This window comes from Tribolium madens, unplaced genomic scaffold (assembly GCF_015345945.1).
Source record: "Tribolium madens isolate multiple individuals breed KSU strain unplaced genomic scaffold, Tmad_KSU_1.1 Scaffold_19;HRSCAF=116;Tcas5.2_LG9, whole genome shotgun sequence".
Lineage (NCBI taxonomy): Eukaryota > Metazoa > Arthropoda > Insecta > Coleoptera > Tenebrionidae > Tribolium > Tribolium madens.
Window position 1 is genome coordinate 5,327,294 of NW_025400983.1, and position 19,044 is coordinate 5,346,337.

Consider the following 19,044-nt stretch of genomic DNA (forward strand, 5'->3'; position numbering starts at 1 on the left):
AGAAATTGTTGCAAAATGTTGAAGTGGAAGGCAGGGGTCAGGATTTTGCGTCGTTGGTGCCATTTGGTACCAGTGCTTGTCAGTAAACCCGTCCCGAGCCAATTGTTCAAAAAAGTGTAGATTTTGCTCTTACTCAAATGCTTGGTGGTCGATAAAATCAACTGAAATAGATGGTTACATCATTGTGGGACATTTTTGGTACTCACTTCAATGTCGCTAGGATCGAGAAAATTCACAATGTCGGCGTAGGGAAACGAAAAGCGGAAAATTGGGTAGTAATCTCGTGAGTATTTTCGGATCCTTGTTAACAGCAAATCTTAAAAAGTTATTACAACCTGGTTTTATTATTTCGGGCGCTTACCTGGGTCTTGTGTGAAGATGTATATGTGCCCGAAAATGGGTGTCTCAGGGGGGCCATGTATTTTCTTCAAAACTTTCTTGTTCCTGAGGTATTTTCGGAAGAAACGCCAAGTTTGAAGTAGCAAAATCAGGGATATGCCGGTTAATAACACATAAAAGGACAGCATTTTTACTATTTACAGGACAAGAGTTATGTAACAAATGTTGGATGCAGTCTGACAGGTTTTATAATGTGCTCGTTTCAATGCCGAACTTTGTTCTTCTTGTTAATAACACAACCACTGATTCACAACTTGCAAATTTGTGTTCGGAATCTAAGGTACAACTAACGACGTATTTTGTTTTGTTATCTTGTGATAACAATAATTGTTCAGATGGGAACACAAACTTTCCATAAATAACTGAATTATTTCGATTCAACAATTTTTAATCAAGGATAAATAATTGTGTCTTTTCATCTATAATTGAGTCGTTTATCCACTACGAATTTTTTTTTCCAAGGATCAATATAATTAATAATGATCGTAATATCCGTAATAATAAACACAAACTTAACCGTGTGGTAATGGTAACAATTCAAAGTGGCAGATTATCAGGAGAGCATGAACATGTGGGGGGGTCTTGGGGCGACTAAAACGTCGCATATTATCAATCAGAAAATTGCCATAGAATAGACTTTAAAGCAATCTTCGATCAGGATTACACAAATGCAAAGAGGTGTTGAGAGCGGAATTCGACGTGAATTACCAGAAACTAGACTATAGCGCCCCGTTGGTGACAGGAGAACAGAACTCAAAGCGTACGCAAGACACCGAAACCGCTCAAAGGCAAGTTTCCCGTATGGAATCCTGGTAAATGGAACGAAATGATAACTTGCCACCTTCTTTCTATTTACTTTTCAAGAGTCAAGCTTTATTAAAAAAAATTTACAAGACTTATTTTATTTAAAACTTTGCAAAAATTAATAGCGGTTTGCGTTGGTAGCAATAATAATACATATAATAATAAACAGTAATTAAATTGTTAATGTATACGAGTTTTTGGTTAAATTTGACTGAAACTCTAGTTTTTTTCCCGTTGAAATTTGAAATTAAATTTTTTAAATTGTGGCCATTTGTGGATGGCGTAGGAACTTGTGGTTTTGTTTGTTGGCGGCATTGCCAAAATGTCAGTGACAACAACATAACCTATGCTTTGACAATGTCAGTGTTTGGAGCCCTGGGTCGTAACCTGCCGTATTTGCGGCAGCAATTCGGTGCCTTATTGGGCAACACGAGCACTTCAGTGAAGTTCATCTGCGCCGTGGTGTTATTCAGTTACGGCCTGTCGTATTCGGAAGCGGCCGTTCGTGTGATATCAGTGACACCAGGCTATTTAATGCCCCCTTCTTTCTGGCTATGGACAGCATTTACGTTCTGTTTTTTAGAAATCCACTTCTGGGAAGTGCTTGTGGACATTGTAACCGTCGGACTGTGCGGTAAACTGATCGAGCCCTTATGGGGCCAAATGGAGATGTTGACGTTTTTCGCGGTGGTTAATTTCGGTGTGGCTGTTATTACGACGTTTTATTACTTCATACTGTACGCGTGTACGTTCAATACCGACGTTTTGTTCTCGGTACACATCCATGGCTTGGCTGGGTACATAGCAGGGGTCTCGGTGGCTGTCAAGCAGATAATGCCCGATTTGGTCATTGTTAAGACACCCTTGGGGAAGTTGAGCAACCGAAATGTGCCCCTCAGTGTGTTTTTCCTCTCTTTGATCTTGTGGGTGTTGGGGCTGGTTGATGGCACCTACCCTGCCATGTTTTTGAGCGGATTGCTCGTCAGTTGGGTCTATTTGAGGTTCTACCAGAAACACAACAACGGCTCGAGGGGCGACATGGCCGATTATTTCACTTTCGCCAGGTTGGTAACACGAAAAAAACACAACCAACTCAACTAAAAAATTGCAGTTTTTTCCCCAATGTGATTCAACCCCCGATTTCCGTCGCTAGTAACAGTATACACAGTGTCCTTGTTAAAATGGGCTTATGTAAAAAAGTCGTGAGGCGATTTGACATGTCGAATCCCACGGGGGTCACTGTGTCAGTGCCCGGGGCTGACCACCACGATATGGAACGCAGACGGTTCGTGGAGCCCCTTTGTCACGTTTTTACTTACTGTTACTTTCAGACAAATCGCATTGAAGGCTCTCAGCGAACGGTTGTCAAAATCGCACGGAGACAAGCAGCCGCTTTTACCTAAGACTAATCCCAAAGTTTTGATGCCCCCCAATTTCATGCACGGCCCCTCGACCAGTGCAGCCCCGCAGCAAGCGCAGAATAACGAACAGACTGTTATTGACGTCAGTGAACAACCAACAGCTCCTCCCAAAACCCAAACATAACCGTTTTAAAGCAGTTTTAGGTCAAGTAATTTATATATAGAATATATTAATTGTTGCTTTATTTTGTAAGATATGTCAGACTTTATTATTAACAAATTGATTAGTTTGTGATATGATTACGCGTCTTATTACCCTGAAATGTCCAGATTTAACGCACAAGATGTTTTTCAAAATTTTATTACTTTTTAATTGCACTATTTTATTTTTATGTATTCCTGAGAAAGTAATGATTTGCTGAAACGTTTAAACAGTTACAACCGTACTGGAATGCGCAGTGATTTTTTGCATTCTAATAGAAACAAATTAAAAATTTCTGTGAATAATTGGTAGAAAATCTAAACGTCATGCCTTCAAATGAATTTCTGATCACAGTGACCTGTCACTTTTAAATTAAGTTGGCAACACCTAATTCTTGGTGATATTGGATTATAAGATGAATATACAGGGTTATTCACGAGAGGGTTATTTCTGATATTTTTTTTCCGCAACCAACAATACCAATATCATTAACTGCTAAATTAAATGTTTTTTTTTTTTAATTAGAAATCAAAGTTGGATAGACTTGCGAAATGTCAGTTTGACAGATAACCTGTATTTAATCAAAATTCAACAAATAAATTAACAAGTTAAGTTAATGTATACTCTTTTTCATATTAATGTGCATCAAGTAGGTTGTAGAAGTCTAAATAAATCTTTAATTTAAAGGCCTATTTACACAAAAAGCGTCATTAATGTCATTCAAAACAAATTTAATCACATCAATAATGACAAAAATCTTTGTTTGCTATCCTGTTAATTTTAGTTATTTTTTGCTACATGGGGTACACATTTATTATTTATGAAGTCAAAAATCAGGATTGCCATCTGAAGGATTGTAATCACCGCCTACTCTAATTTATTTTTTTTTGATCGCACTGTAATAATTTTGCTTTTATTTATTCCTATGAAAAAGAGCTGAAACACTTAAAAAGTTTGAAACAATTTTTCAGGTAGATTAAAAGGAATAGGGATTCGAATTGTTATTATTATTTCCATGTCTTGTATAATATTTATTGGGGCGATTGCACATAAACAAAATATTTGTTTTGTCCATTACAAATCAAAAAATGACAAAAATAATTTCTGGTTTTGTAAAAACGAACACAAGCATTTTAAATCATAAATACATAATGTTTAAAACTTACCTTGACGCTAAGAAAATAATTAATTTATAAAAAACAGGTCTTATTCTCGTTCAGTACTTGTTTTTAGTGGGCGTCGATGCAAACATGTGCGTGGAACTCTCACACAAAGTGGCACCCCCGGTATGGTACCCTGCATCGGTGACATCTTCACCCAGTCTATTTTTCACACGTTTCATTATGACATCTTCAGCCATCTCAACATCTCGGTCAAACTCTTCGTCTTTAAAACTATCCGACAGTCTTTTTCTCTGACTAGTGAAAATTCTGGAATGGGGCGTATCACTATTCGAAGAGTCGATCCTTTCGGGGCTGCTGACCGGCGACCGCGACAAAATCGAAACTTGCTTATACTCCATGTCCCAATTAACTAGCGAATCACAGGGGCCCCCATCTTCCAAAGGCTGGAACGAAGTCTCCTGTTCTAGAGTGGTGACATGGAGACTCTTGTTCACATCTGGCACCACCATGCTCGCATCCACGGACATATGGGCCGAAAAACTGAGTCTGCACGCCGACCGAGACAAGGGGGAGCGCCCGATCGGCGACAAAGTGCAGTCTCGCAACTCGGGCACTTCCAGTGTACTCTCCAGCTTGGTTTTGGGCGAGTGAGGGTTGAATTCCGGCGAGAACTGGATAGGAGAGAGGCCCGTGGAGGGCGCGGGACTTGACGTGGCGGGGCTGCTGTGCCCCTCAAACTCGAATAATCTGCGATAGAGCGACGAGTCGTGGTCAAACTCGTCGGGAGTGTACGAGAAATAGGGGGCGAGGATCTCCTCCACGTGTTTTGGGAGAACCGGGGGGAGGGTTAGCACGGTTTGGGAGGAGGTGTGCGAACGTGGGGGCGACATTGCGAGGGGGAGTGGCTGGACTTGGTTGATGGGACTAGGGACTATCGCTTTTTCCTTGAAAAACTTGTCGATTTTTTCTTGCACTAGGGACTCGATTGTGGGGTCGTGGTAGGAGACGTGTTGCGAGATTGTTGCTTCGTCGATGTCGGCCGGTTTGAGGGATGAAATTTCGTCGATTGTCCATTTGAATTTGTCAGTCTTTGGGGTTGAGACTTGGGTGAAAACACTGGGACTGGAAAAAATCGTCACACTTGATTTCGGTTAAAATCAGACTCACCTGAATGTTGGAAGGTGCATACGGTCTATTAAGTGGGGCTCAAAAGGGTTAAGTATTTTTGCAAACCTTGAAGGGGGCGTGGAAATGTTGGGGAGAAGTCTGAAGGGGCTATCACAGTTCATTGGGTTACTTAATACTTTGTTCATCAAATTCTTTGATTTCGAAGGAGTCTCGTTTTTAAAATCCATTTTATTAGTTAAATAAACACTTGCATTACGATGATATCACAAAAGGTAAAGTTTTTACCACTTAAAGATAAAAATGAACACAAAAACCCTCACTCGACCGTTATGACGTTCAAATTTGACTTTTAACCGTTTGACTTTCCGCCAATAATAAAACACCAGACTCGAGCAATGTCGCCAACTGTACTTAAAAAAATCCCCCAACATAAACATAAAAATTTACTCAAACAAAAAATCACAAAAATAAAAGGTGGCTCAGTTGAAAGAAACTCTCAACTGACGTTCAAAATTGCCTTTTAACAGTTTTTTTTTTTTTGAATAATAAAACACTAGACTTGTTCAATGTCGCTAACTGTGCTTAAAAAATCCCCCAAAATAAAAAATTAAAATTTACTCATTGAAAAATAACAAAATCAAAGGCTCAATTACAAGAAACTCTCTTAAATTTTTCAATCCTGTCCAGCAAATAAACATTGTACTCCTCAAAGTCCATTGGCGCAACACCCACCACAATTGTTTTCATTTTCTGTTCATCCTACAAAACCACATTAAGAAAACAAACCAAAACGGCGATATTTTACATTATAAGTTTCGATTTTTGCCCTACACTTGAAAACATATTGTTTAAATTGAACTTCTTCGAACATATTTGCCACAATGTCAGAATCCGTGTCCATCAACTCCCCAATTTCTTGCGCTGTTTTTCCTAAAATTTTTTCCGCTTCTGAGGAAAAAACAGTAACCCATTGGCTACCCGAAGAGTCGGCTATATTCATCTGAATAAAAAAATTACTGGGGGAAACCCAATGTGTGTTTTTTACCGAAACCAACAACCGGTACTTGAAATTTGGAAACTCGCGGTTACATTTTTCGCATTTGTACATTCCATTTTGCAAATCGAGGACTTTCTTCTGACAATCGTCACTAGGACACGACTTGTAGACGACTCTGTCGAGGCGAACCAGCAAAATCGTACCAAAAGTTTGATAATAGAGCGCCTTATCAGAAAGGGCTTGTTGGCGCGCTTCTTTAAACGTCATCCACGGTGTTTGTCCATTTCCGATTCTAACAAAACTTGTTAAATTTTTTAAGTAAAATAAACTTGAAGTAAACCTTTGGCTAACGTTTGTAATTTCCACTTGATACCCTTCAGAATCGTACCATTGTTTCAATCTGTAAGTTTCGAGAATTTCGGGATTTATTTTGAGCAAACTACTGCTCATTAAAGTAATGCTTTTCACGCCTCTGAATTCATAAATCTTTGCATTTTTTGCTACAACCACCGGATTACCAGTGACTGTGAACGACTCCGCTTGGGAGCCCCACAAATTCAAAGCAATCTGTCCAAAATTACAAATAAAAATTAGAACAACACGAAAACAGAAAAATTACCGCTGTTTTGGTTTGATCAACCAAAACAAGTTGTCGTTTCTTCATTTCCCGATTGGTTGATTTCGCGATAAAACTCTGCACTTCCGATATTGTCTTGCAAACGCCAACCACGTCTAGAAAATCATTTTAGTCCGGGGATTCACTAAAGCGGTGGAAACTTAGTACCAACAATGGTTCCGGCTTCCATGACCGCAACTTTATCAATTGTGGTAAAATTGTAAGTTATTTGAGGGATTATCTCGTTATCGTCGAAACTCTCCTCGACGATAGTTTCCGGGGTAAAAACCATCTCAAATTGGTGTTTTAAGGAACAAAATTGCCGGTTAATTGGCTTTAATTGGCATTTGCTAATATAATAAACTTTGTCCACCTAGAATTTCAATTTTTTATGTTATATTTGGGGTAAAAAAGGGTAAACCACCTCAAGTCGGTCAAAAAACAAGTCCACAAGATCCTTAAATGCCGTACATCGGATCTCACCCCCTTGGTCGACCAAATCCATACTGAAAAGCTTGCCCTCACCCTTAGAATTACACCAGTTTTTTACATTAGTCTTATTAACGACTCTTGCTCTGATTATCCAGTTATTATGAAAAGGGTTCAAGCACGCAATGGGGGTGATTTTTGAATTGGACGAGTCATTTACGGAACTATTTCTCTTGTTAATATCAATATCGCTTGTTTGTGAAGTTGGGGGTTCGGATATAGTGACAGGGTTTCCGATTATTTGACCTACGTGTTCTCCCCTAGCAATCATTTCTAGTTCCAAAATCATAATAATTCGCCTATAATTATCAAAATAATGTAAATTTTTAAATAAATAGTATCAATATTTACGTGTCTTGCTTATCCTTGCTTTTGATAACGTTAGAATGATAGCACTTCAATTTAATAATTGAAAATATCTCTAAAGCATCCGCCGCAGAGGGATTATTCATTGGTACAGTGTACAACGCGATATTTACTTGATGTAAACCATCGGAAAGAAGTAAACGAAAGCGTTCGCTACCTTTAGAAGCAATTTTTTTACTCCCCAAAATTTGCATTACGGGTTCAAAGACATTACCCCCATTCATAATGACCTGAAAAAGAACACATTTGAAAAAGGTTTTTACCACGAAAATGTACCTCTAGGGCCCCTTCCGATAATTTATATGCAGAAGCCATCGCAAAATGAACAAATTTCACTGAATTTATCAATTTTTCCTGAATTAGAATAAAACTCGAAAACTTTGACTTGCCGCAAGTTTAGCGTCAACAATGTTGCCAATAGCAGAAAATAATATCACTAAATTAAACCAATTTGTGTGAATTTCGCAACAACAAAAATTGTTTCAAGCATAATAGTTTAAATTTCAGTACATTTACTTGTGTATTTTTTGACTTGTTTTGTTAACAATACTTGTGATTTTTCATATTTTAATTAAATTATGTTTCAAAGAGCCAACCCAGCAAAGCAAAAACCACTAAGTTGTGATGATGGAAACAAAAATATTTTAAAATCGTACGATTTATTTAAAATTTATTTAAACAAACAATTAAATAATGTATGCAAGACCAAAACCGGGTGAAACCGAAGAAGATTTGCTCCGTTTGCAGGAAGAATTCAACCGGCAACAATCTGAGAACAAAATCAAGTTAGCTGCGACTGTAGTCAGCGAAAAGAAAGGTTAGGTTGTTTATTTTTTTAAATTTACTCTGAACTGTTATTTTAGACCAAAAGCCTCCGATTGTTGAAGATGCTTGTGCCTCAGACATCCATGACCAAATCGCTAACACTTTTGAAGCAATTCCCGACCCGAAAAATCTGGGAAAAATCGTGGAAAAACACCCGGAGAAGTCTCCCTTACCCCAGTTGAATTTCAACACAAGTGGCGGTTTTCCAAAGCCCAAGCGTCGCGACGCCAGTTCTGAAGCCTCCAACGATGGTGGTAGTATTTTCGCGAGACAGTTCAAAAGGTTGAAAATGGGGAAAGACCCCCCGAAACCTGTCCCAGAGGTGTCGCTTCCGTCCCAAAGTTTTGTCCTGAGTGGCAGCGAACGTGACTCTATCCACAGTGAGAACATCCAGAAGATGAAAAGCATGTCTGAGGAAGAGATTTTGGAAGAGCGGGAGCGACTTATGTCCACTATGGACCCCGCACTTATAGCTTTTTTGAAATCACGTCGACGCAAAGACACGAACCGAACCCCAACAATCCAGGAACAGAACCAAGCGGGTGAGAGTATGGAAATTGAGGAAATTGAAACAGCGAGTGAGATTTTAAAACAACCACAAGTCGAAAAGTGGCTCAATTTCACGACGGTGGAAACGGGGAAATTAGCATGGATGAGGAATGTAGAGACCCCGAAAATAGATAAAAGTAAAAGCTTCGAAGCCAGGTAAATATTTAATAAGTGAGGAGCTGCAACGCTGTTTAAAGATTTGACTTTGAAGGCTGGGTTTTACCATACGTTGAAGAAATAAGTGAGAAATCGAGGGTTTTGTACCATCATGGAGAAGAAGCCGGCAGGCCTGGGTACACCTTACAGGAACTGTTTCAATTATCACGGTATTAAAATTTCATAACAATAGTAAAAAATTAATCTCTCATTGTAGGTCCAATGTAAACCAACAAAAAATTACCGCCTTGAACACTATTGCTAATATACTGTCTTTACACTCAACGGGGGTGTATGACGACGTTATTGACTTGCCCCTTGAGCAGATTTTCTTTGTTTTGCGTTTCTGCTTGGACGATAACACCCCTGGGGTTTTAAACGCTGCGATTAAGGCTATGAGAAACTTATTTTATAGCAAAGTCGACGAAACTTGTTTGAATTGTCTCCTAGGTTTTGGGTTAGGTCAAATCCAACCCATTTTAGCCATCGACAATGATGAAGACGACGATAGAGTAAATGACCAACAATTAGCCGAAACTAATTTAGTCAAATGTCTAGCAAGAACTGAGATTTTGACCAGAATTAGATACATTATAAATACAGTGAAACCGTCTATTGAAACTATAGTTTACTGTATGGACATCCTAACTCGGCTAACACGCGACTCGCAATTTATTTTAACAAAAGTCTACAAATGCGAGAATTTAGTTTCAAGTATTGTTGAGAATTTTGTCCCAAATACGATACAACCAAATAATTCACCCTATGGTTGTCCTTTGTTACAAGCTGTGAAATTTTTACGAATTTTGGCAACTCGTAGTCAAACAATTGTCTCGGACTTGGTGGGGAAGTACCGAGTCATGGACGCCATTTTGACGTATTTGTCACACGAAAATTACTCCATGAATACCAACGGTTTAAAATTGCAGACTGAAAGTTTGCACTTATGGTCCGTTTTTATCCACTATAACTTAACGTGGGATTATTTTCAGTACGTTTCAGAGTTTTGTGGACTTGTCTCACTTTGTTTTTCTAGGGTTTGCCAACCTGTCCTAATGGAAATGTTGAATTACCATTTGAAAAACACTGATGCCAATATGAGTACGACGTACGTCAGACAGGGTCACGTGGCCGCTATAGTGGGTTTGATTGGTTCATGTAGTCAAAATTCGAATTTGGTAGCCTCCTACTTGAGCACACTTGAGACTTGTGCAAGGAAATGGTTCAGTCAATTTATGACTTTGACTGATTTTGCTGTAAGTCACGAGGGACCGTTAACTTAAAAAAAATCCACAGAAATTCCAGTAATTAACATTTGTAATCCCAAAATAATTTCTGTAATTATAAATTATTTCTGATATTCCAATAATCCCAAGAAATTTAACGTAATTTTAAAAAGAATTTATCTCCGATGATTTCAAAAAATCCAGCACTTCTAGAAAATCACAAATAATTTCAGTAATTTCACAAAAATTCCACTCAAATTCTAGTAATTCCAATGCATCGTAGTTCCATTATTTACAGATTAATTTTTATATCTCCAATTAATTCTTGAAATTCCAAATTGATTCCAATAATTTTAAGAAATTTGAAAAAGAAAATTATCTTCGATAATTTCAAAAAAACATTAGGAATTCCAAAATGAATTCTTGTACAGTGCAATCTCAATTATCCGGCCTAATATAATAATTCAATACCAAATAATTCCAAACAATCTTGATTGGATTCCAAAAATTTGTGCAACTAATTTCAGTGTTAACGGCTCCTTGGTCAAGTATTAATTATGTCAAAAATTAAATTATTTTTCTAGTGCGGTAAACTCCAAATTGTGGCCTCAATGTTACACTGTCTTGCTTCACTCTCAAAATTGCTGGAGCTCCCCCAAGTTTTTAATAATCTAATTGTGCAATTATTGGATTCAGATGGTTTTAAAATGGTCACTCAGAGTGTTACGTAAGTGGTCATTGCGATTTTTTTGGTGTGATAACTTTTTTTTAGTAATGCTTCAATGTTGTTGAATAATTACGAACCGCATAAAACCAGTGCTAATATCAAGAGTGTGGAAGCTGCGGCTTGGCACACCTTTGAACATGTCGTGCCTTTGGTGCAAACAAACAGTCCGATTCCGTTTCTGGCGTCTTTGTCGTTTTTCATCGAGGCTTCAAACGATTACAAGTTGAAATTAACTTTTTTGCGTCATGAAAACGTAACCAAGTATTTGGATTCGTTAAGAGGCTTGGATAAGTACTATTTGAGCGATAATTGGTTTACGCGGGTTGAGAGCGATTTAATTATGAATATTTTAAAGATTTCCCTAGTCGTGAAAGCTGACTTGGATACTCGGCCTTTTTACGAAATTGCAGTCAACTGTTTGAGCATTTTCACTTGTGATCATAAACCAAGTATTGAGTTTATTCTCGAGAATGTTGTTTTTAGTCCGGAGTTTTACCCCAGTGAGGTCCTCATGAGAAATTTGAGTATTGAGCAAAGACACGATTGTCTAGAAACGTCGCTGGGGAATTTACACGAAATTTTGCAAGTGTATATACAAGTTTTGGGTTTGAAAATTGTAAGTTTTTGGTGTAAATTACCGAATTCTAGGAATTTTCCACAGGACGTTCCGCGTTTTACCACAAATTTATGTTTGGACCACAGTAAAGGGAATGTAATCCCAATTGATTGGATTTACACTCCCATAATCGTCTTATATTCGAACCAGCAACAAAATAAAACAAATCAAGCAGAAGTTGAACAAGTTTTCGTGATTCGGAATTGTTTGAGATGGGTTTTAATTTACGAAAGTTATTTTCCCGAATTGGCGGCTGCGATAAACCCCACTGATCGGTTTTGCAGAATCGCTTGTGTTTTTCTAGGTAGCGATAACTTGTTCCTAATTGATGAGATTCACAGTTTATTGAAGCTGTGTCTTGGCAATCTTATGAAAGATGAAAATGAGATTAATTTCAATAAGGAAATTCAAGGTGAGGTGTGAAATTTTCTACGGTTTTGGCAACATAGTTTTTCAGGTCTTACAAGTTTTCAAGATTTTTATATTCAGTTGCTAGAACAGTATCAAGGTGTGAGTTATGGAGACGTACTGTTTGGAAACTTCATTTTGATTCCTTTGGCCCAAAGACATTCATTAAAGTGGCGCAAAACTTTGTGGTCGGAATATATGGGTGTTGTTGAAATTTTTAACGTGACACAAGAACAAAGTTTGTGTCCTTTAGACATATTTCTGACACCAAATGAAGAGGATTTGTCACTATTGAAATGTTATAGAAGGGCGCTTGTTAGTAATGCTGTTAGGAAACACTCGATTTTATACACTATTGCCAAACATCATGTTGAGCAATATATGTTAAATAAGAAAAATAAAACTTAATTTGGTTTAAATTTTGTTATGAATTAGTGACCAGTAAAACGCCCTTGTTTTATGAGTTGCATAAACAAAGAAAATTTTTAGTGTTTTTCGATTTTTTAAGTTGGCAATTCTGACAACACGCTAGGTTATACGAAAATGGCGTTGTGTTGTGCCCGTAAGTATTCTTTTTATTCCATTTCTGAATAAAGTATGCTTTTTTAACTAAATAAAACGTTACTTGAAGTTTAGTAATGACTAGAACTTTAATTTCGCATAGCTTGAGTATTTATTTCCGTTGGTTTTAGTTTCAAACGAGGTGCCGGAACACCCGGTGGTGTCCCCTTCCTCGGGTGCGATTTTCGAGAAACGCATCATCGAAAAATACATCCAAGAGCATGGCAAGGACCCCATCAGCGGTGAAGAACTCACCGTGGACAAACTAATTGAAATAAAAAGTAAGTAGTGCTTTTAATTGGATCAGTTTTAACCGCCATACAGCCCCCCCGATAGTAAAACCGAAGCCGCCTAGCGCCACTAGTATCCCAGCCACGTTGAAACTGTTGCAAGACGAATGGGACGCTGTTATGCTCTACAGTTTCACACAACGACAACAACTGCAGACAGCGCGCCAAGAGTTGAGCCACGCTTTGTACCAACACGACGCCGCCTGTCGCGTCATTGCGCGACTCAACAAGGAGGTGACGGCCGCCAGGGAAGCGCTGGCCACCTTGAAGCCCCAAGCGGGCATCATAACAGTGCCCCAGCCGGCCGTGGCCGCCGAAGCGGGCGGAGTCGCCAACCAACCGACCGAACAAGGCGGAATGACGGATGAAGTGATTGAGAAGCTCCAAGACAAGGCCACTGTGTTGACCCAGGAGAGGAAGAAGAGGAGCAAGACGGTGCCTGAGGAGGTGTCCACGCCTGAACAGTTGAGGGGGTTCAAGACTTTGGCCTCGCATCCGGTTTGTTCGCCTTTTGGGGGAGTTATGACTGATTTTGGTTGTTTCAGGGGTTGCATTCGGCGAGTGTCCCCGGGATTTTGGCCCTTGACGTACACAATTCTGACACGAGTAAAATCCTCACTGGTGGTAATGATCGCAACGCAACTGTGTTTAACAAAGACACGGAACAAGTTGTGGCGATTCTTAAAGGGCACACTAAGAAGGTCACTAAAGTGGTTTACCACCCCGATGAAGACCTTGTTATTACCGCGTCACCTGACTCTACAATTCGCGTGTGGAACGTGCCAACATCGCAAACTACTTTATTGTTACGTGTCCATGAGGGGCCTATTACCGGGCTGTCTTTGCATCCGACTGGAGACTATGTCTTGTCGGCTTCGGAGGACCAACATTGGGCGTTCTCTGATATCAGAACAGGGGAGTTGTTGACGAAAGTCTCCGATCAGACTAATATTCCACTCACGACGGCTCAGTTGCATCCCGACGGGCTCATTTTCGGTACGGGAACGGCGAATTCCCAGGTGAAGATTTGGGATTTGAAGGAACAACTCAATGTTGCGACTTGCACGGGACACACGGGGGCTATCACTGCCATCTCGTTCTCAGAGAACGGGTATTATATGGCCACTGCTGATGATGCTTGTGTCAAGTTGTGGGATTTGAGGAAAGTGAGGAATTTTAAAACATTGCAGTTGGATGAGGATTACCAGATTAAGGATCTGTGTTTTGACCAGAGTGGCACGTATTTGGCTGTGGCTGGGACTGACGTCAGGTAAATTATAGTTTTCTTGTTTTAATTTGTGTTAAATGTGTTTTTTTCTTGTTGCAGAGTTTATTTCTGTAAGCAATGGCAGGAATTGAAAGTGTTTAATGACCATACGGCTGCAGCGACTGGTGTTAGATTTGGTAAAGATGCCAGGTTTATAGCGTCTACTTCCATGGACAGGACTTTAAAATTGTACGGTTTAGATTAGGGATAAGTTTATTGCAAGCTGAACACAATAGTTTTATCGTCTTGCATTTTTGCGTAATTAGGGAATGTACGATTAATAACTTTATGTTAATGTTTATTTTAATTTTACAAATAAAGTGATTAAATCTCAATTGGTTTTATTTGTTTGTTCCTAACTGATTTCAGAATAGTTACATACACAATTTCTACTGTTGGCAACTTTTTCATTCATTTTTGAGTAAGTTCATAAGAATTTACTCAAGGAATAATCCTCTGAACGATTTTTTATCTAGTTTTTTGTTGCCGCAAACTATATTTTGTCAATTTTTTTGTTCCAGTGATAATTTTTTAAAAACCACGATCGTAATAAACACTGTCTTCGGTCAATTTGATATTCTATGGAACCATTTTATTGTCCAATTATTTGTTGCAACGAGCGATTTTTTGTTACGTATTTTGTGACCGTAACCGATTTTTTGTTTAATTTTTTTTTCCAATAATCAATGTTTATAAAAACAAGCGAATTTTCGCTTAATTTGTTATTTTTTACAGAACAATATTTTTGTCTAAATTTGTGGTCAACTAATCGTGGCCATTTCCCTGTGTGGATATGTAAAAAGTTGAGCTGTGTAAATCCGACTTTAAACATGGGCTGCCAACTTAGCAATAAATTATATGGCCACTCTGAATTGACCCTGACTTTAGTTTTTTTTTTCCACAATCCAATTTTTCTTACCACAGCTGATTTTTTGCTCAATTTCTTGTACCACATCGGACTTTTTGTTTAATTAACACTTTAATGATTGTTTTTGAAAATTTTGCAATGATTTTCTAGACTGTGTCTGTGGTCACTTTAAATCGTAATTTTAGCCACTTCCACTCTAACAAGAAAACTTAAGGCTACTCTTAGGATAAAAAATAAAACTGCTAAATTAATAGTAAAATGTATATTTAATGATTTGTTAAGCACACATTATTTAGTATTAAAAAAATCTCCAGAAAAAAATGTGACTTTATCCACTGCCATCCCTTAGTGTTTTGACAACTGCCATCTGTCAAAAACCAGTTGATTGCCCCCGCACAAAATTCTAACTGTATTTTCCTTTGTTCGCTGTATTTTGAATAGTGGAATGTTAAATGGGGACGTCGGCGTAAAGAAACAATGTTAATTTGACCCGATCGAGTCACCTCAACTCTCCCCAAAAAGTGTACTTCTCAGTGCAAAATGGCCACTAGAAGCAAACCCGGAAGCAAACATGACGACCAAAGCGTGGAGGTTAGTATTTTGTTCAAAAAATCGGTTTCCAAGGCCTTGCCGTGTCAAACGTAACTAAAATTCAAAACCGTCACGTCGATTCAAAATCGCTAGTTCCGGCAGAAATGGATTGTTACACAAACTCTTCCGACTCAGTAAGCCCCCTTTTGTCGCCATTTCACCCTTTCTCTGTTCCCAGACCCTGGCCGAGGTTTTCCGCTGCTTCATCTGCATGGAGAAACTGCGAGACGCCCATTTGTGTCCGCACTGCTCCAAGCTGTGTTGCTACGTTTGCATCCGTCGGTGGCTCACCGAACAGCGGTCGCAGTGCCCCCATTGCCGGGCCTCGCTCCATCTGCACGAATTGGTCAACTGTCGCTGGGTCGAAGAGGTCACCCAACAGCTCGATACGCTCCAAGCCGTCAACTTGAACAGCAGCAGAAGCGACGACAATGACCGGGACAAGTAAGTCGGTAAAAAGCACAAAACACGTTTAATATTCGCGACAGGTGTTCCACACATTCGGAGAAACTGTCCGTCTATTGTTGGACGTGTCGGTGCTGCATCTGCCACCAATGCGCTTTATGGGGCGGCACTCACTCTGGTCACACTTTCAAGCCTCTCGACGAAGTCTATGAACAACATGTCACCCAAATTAAGGACGAAGTGGCACAACTCAGACGCCGCTTAATGGAACTTATCAGTATTGTACAAGAAGTCGTAAGTAGGATTTTCGGTTGTCACCGAGTGGGAAAACGCTGGTCATAATTCCATTTACAACAATGATTCTAAAATAATTCCAAATACTTCCACAAACATCTAAATAATTACAAATTTAAATAGAAGTAAACTGATGTTATTTTTTATAGTCAGTGCTTGATTAAATAATTTATTATTATTTATTATTCATATTTGCATAAGTTTTTTACTATACGAGTTTATTCCATTTTATAATAATAGTATTTCAAACTTGCTCTAATTATACAGGGTGCGCCCGAACTCGCGCCCCAGAAAAACATGCCAGATACCAGGAACATGGAAAAAATGTTAAAAAAATTCTATCTATAAAAATTTAAAAGTTATGAGAGTTTAAATTTTTGCACTTTGACTATTTCTGTTGGAAAAATAATTTTCCAAGTTTTTTTGCTACAGGCTATTAGAAGAGAATACAAGGAAGCTCTATCCTAAATTGAAACTCTGTTTAATGTTATTTGTACTTTTACAAAATTTTTGTACTTTTACAAAATAATTATAAAAAAACATATACGATATCATCAGTCTCATTAAAGAGACATGAAAAAATGTCAAATGTCAAAAATTTTATGTCAAAATTTTGACAGTTAGAATTTTTTAAACATATTTTTCATGTTCCTGGTATCTTATCTTACTTGAAATTTTTCTCTGGGGCGCGGGTTCTGGCGCACCTGTATGTGATTACTTTTTATAGTGTTTACTTTTTTATTTAATCTTTTGCTTTAAATAACTACATAATATTAGGTAAACAGGATGCGCCAGGGAAAAATGCAATATACCAGGAACATGGAAAAAATATTTAAAAAATTCTATCTATAAGAGTTTCGAAGTTATGAGAGTTTAAATTTTGCACTCTGACTCTATTTCTGTTGGAAAAATTTCTATAATTTCCTAAATTGTAACTGTGTAATGTGATTTGTGGCTTTTATTGGCAAAATTTTTGTACCTTTACTAAATAATTATAAAAAAAACATATACAAGATCATCAGTATCATTAAATAAACATAAAAAAAATGTCAAATATCAAAAAATAAATGTCAGAATTTTTCGACAGACAATTTTTTAAACATTTTTTCCAAGTTCTTCTGACACACCTTGTATATCAAAGAAAATACGCACAATCAAACACAAAAAAAATTAATTTGAAAACTTGACATAAAAAAAATTCTCATGTAAAGTAATAAAAATGTAAATAGAGATACAATATTAAGAACAAATACCTATTACAAAATTTGTTTTGAATCCTCGTATTTACTTTTAATAATTATTTTAATTTAATTATTATTTAATTAAAAAAATATATGTATCAGGTGTGTCAAAAAGATCGGACAAGCTTAAAGATATAAGAATTATATCACAAAAAAGAAATAAAAATTACCGAATTTTTAGTTATTAGACATTCCTAAATGTATAACACCCGCTTGAAGTCCATGAGGAGACGTGGTAATAAATAGAAAATAGTTAAAAGGACACCAAAAATAATTTCCTTTTGGAATTTATGAAACTGTTCCATGCTCCAAGTAAATACTTACAAAATTTTACAACTCAACTATGAGAAAACTAGTAGAATCAATTATTTTTTAATGAGTTAGAAAATCGGATGTAATATACAGGGGTGTTCCGTTTTTATTGTTACAATGATACGTCATGTTCACAATTTGTGACATTTGTCGTTAAAAACGACAAAGTGGTAAAGTGGTTTTTGTGCTTGATCTCTCCTATTTTCTTTCTTTCTGTTCCATGTTTCTTCGACATTTCTTTTGGACAAATGGGTTGTATTATTTTTTAAGATAGAATTTAATTGAAATGTAGTGTTGCCAGCTCAAAAAAAAAAAAAATTAACAGATCCGAGCTCAGAGAATTTCCGGATTTTCACCAGATTACCAGATTAAATTTTTCTATTGCTGTCAAAGGTGTACATTGCTCAAAAACTCGTGAAAAGCAAAAATAACATTATTTTTGATCAAATTCGTAATTTTTTGTCTTGTCAAAATTGTGTGAAATATTTACTTTATTACCTGAAAAACATTTCAAAGAGGCAAAAATGTTGACTTGATTTGGTATTTTTTTGGTTTGTTAGATTATAGATCAAAAACCTGCTTAAGGACTTGAGAAAGGTGAAGCAATTTTTTTTTAAACTTTATATTTATAACAAAAAAAGTACTCAAGTACGCTAAAAATGCAAGAATAACGTCAATTTTGATTGGTAAATTTTTGGTTTGTTTTTATCGAAATTTTACAAAATACTCGTAGTTCTGTTTCTGGTTGAAAAACGTACTACTCATATAAAGGGTTCCGAAAAAGACCAAAATAATAAACTTTTGAACACAATTTAGCGATTTTTTTGAGTGAAATCTCTTTAAAAAAAAAAACAAATAAAACTATTTTTTTTTAACTAAATTAGTGATTTTTCGACTTATTTTTGAGAAAATTTGGCAAAATAATTACGATTCTGATAAAAAAAAAAGTTGTAACGGTTTTATTTTGTTAATTTTATTTAAAACGTCCTAAATCTAATTACACTATATTTTCGCCGGTCTAGGGGGCGTCAGAGGGCCCTAGAGATGCTTGGGGACTGTAAGATCGTTGATGCAACCTCATCTAGCATTCAACTAAAAAGACCAAAACATAATAAAATACCGTATCGTGTTTACCTTACCTGCTCCCGTCATTTGGGTTTTAGAGTCATTTTCCGTTTTGTTCTTTTCGTACCGTTGGCCCCGGCTTTGCAGGGAGTTGGAC

General features: G+C 37.4%; 7 protein-coding genes and 1 long non-coding RNA gene across 11 annotated transcripts in view; 4 read left to right on the plus strand and 4 right to left on the minus strand.

The window, feature by feature from the left end:
- Nucleotides 1-846, minus strand: part of LOC123010238 (cytochrome P450 4C1-like) — a 6,028-nt gene extending 5,182 nt beyond the window's left edge. Inside the window, exons 1-3 of the mRNA XM_044406959.1 lie at nt 362-846; nt 207-316; nt 4-161 (exon numbers count right to left, since the gene is read on the minus strand). Of these exons, the coding sequence (XP_044262894.1) occupies nt 4-161; nt 207-316; nt 362-527 (434 nt within the window). The 5' untranslated portion in view covers nt 528-846. The remainder of the gene's footprint in view (nt 1-3; nt 162-206; nt 317-361) is intronic.
- A 454-nt stretch (nt 847-1,300) lies between these two features.
- Nucleotides 1,301-2,864, plus strand: LOC123011524 (transmembrane protein 115). Its single transcript, XM_044408996.1, has 3 exons — nt 1,301-2,267; nt 2,315-2,488; nt 2,535-2,864. Exons 1-3 carry the CDS (start codon nt 1,387-1,389, stop codon nt 2,746-2,748), a joined length of 1,269 nt encoding a protein of 422 aa, XP_044264931.1. The 5' UTR covers nt 1,301-1,386; the 3' UTR covers nt 2,749-2,864.
- Nucleotides 2,865-3,782: 918 nt separating this feature from the next.
- LOC123013947 (protein aurora borealis) lies at nt 3,783-5,404 on the minus strand. 2 transcript variants are annotated; one of them, XM_044412839.1, is made up of 2 exons: nt 5,124-5,404; nt 3,783-5,012 (listed from the first exon to the last, which is right to left on the minus strand). In XM_044412839.1, exons 1-2 carry the CDS (start codon nt 5,243-5,245, stop codon nt 3,983-3,985), a joined length of 1,152 nt encoding a protein of 383 aa, XP_044268774.1. In that variant the 5' UTR covers nt 5,246-5,404; the 3' UTR covers nt 3,783-3,982. The 2 variants fall into 2 exon arrangements, with proteins under 2 accessions (XP_044268774.1, XP_044268766.1); XM_044412831.1 differs by having other exon boundaries at nt 5,058-5,402.
- A 214-nt stretch (nt 5,405-5,618) lies between these two features.
- On the minus strand, nt 5,619-7,882 carry LOC123015414 (replication protein A 70 kDa DNA-binding subunit-like). The gene is made up of 9 exons (XM_044415113.1): nt 7,763-7,882; nt 7,472-7,716; nt 7,056-7,419; nt 6,800-7,004; nt 6,635-6,747; nt 6,356-6,582; nt 6,064-6,307; nt 5,824-6,018; nt 5,619-5,777 (listed from the first exon to the last, which is right to left on the minus strand). The coding sequence occupies exons 1-9, from the start codon at nt 7,799-7,801 to the stop codon at nt 5,664-5,666; spliced, it is 1,746 nt and encodes a 581-aa protein (XP_044271048.1). The 5' UTR covers nt 7,802-7,882; the 3' UTR covers nt 5,619-5,663.
- A 220-nt stretch (nt 7,883-8,102) lies between these two features.
- LOC123009570 (RNA polymerase II-associated protein 1) lies at nt 8,103-12,412 on the plus strand. The gene is made up of 9 exons (XM_044405978.1): nt 8,103-8,303; nt 8,350-9,016; nt 9,058-9,186; nt 9,234-10,007; nt 10,053-10,272; nt 10,827-10,969; nt 11,015-11,585; nt 11,631-11,997; nt 12,043-12,412. The coding sequence occupies exons 1-9, from the start codon at nt 8,180-8,182 to the stop codon at nt 12,399-12,401; spliced, it is 3,354 nt and encodes a 1,117-aa protein (XP_044261913.1). The 5' UTR covers nt 8,103-8,179; the 3' UTR covers nt 12,402-12,412.
- Nucleotides 12,413-12,526: 114 nt separating this feature from the next.
- LOC123012916 (pre-mRNA-processing factor 19) lies at nt 12,527-14,446 on the plus strand. Its single transcript, XM_044411152.1, has 5 exons — nt 12,527-12,555; nt 12,686-12,835; nt 12,879-13,342; nt 13,390-14,114; nt 14,172-14,446. Exons 1-5 carry the CDS (start codon nt 12,537-12,539, stop codon nt 14,314-14,316), a joined length of 1,503 nt encoding a protein of 500 aa, XP_044267087.1. The 5' UTR covers nt 12,527-12,536; the 3' UTR covers nt 14,317-14,446.
- An 875-nt stretch (nt 14,447-15,321) lies between these two features.
- LOC123016045 (E3 ubiquitin-protein ligase TRIM37-like) overlaps nt 15,322-19,044 on the plus strand; it is a 10,489-nt gene continuing 6,766 nt past the window's right edge. For 2 of the 3 annotated variants that reach the window (XM_044416236.1, XM_044416238.1), the window contains exons 1-3: nt 15,322-15,570; nt 15,749-16,014; nt 16,059-16,269. In XM_044416236.1, the coding sequence (XP_044272171.1) occupies nt 15,520-15,570; nt 15,749-16,014; nt 16,059-16,269 (528 nt within the window). In that variant the 5' untranslated portion in view covers nt 15,322-15,519. Of the gene's footprint in view, nt 15,571-15,605; nt 15,705-15,748; nt 16,015-16,058; nt 16,270-19,044 lie in introns of those variants that run through there. The other variant, XM_044416237.1, reaches the window with a different exon arrangement.
- Nucleotides 18,774-19,044, minus strand: LOC123016048. The gene is made up of 2 exons (XR_006413421.1): nt 18,962-19,044; nt 18,774-18,914 (listed from the first exon to the last, which is right to left on the minus strand). It is a non-coding gene; the product is annotated as an uncharacterized LOC123016048 (long non-coding RNA).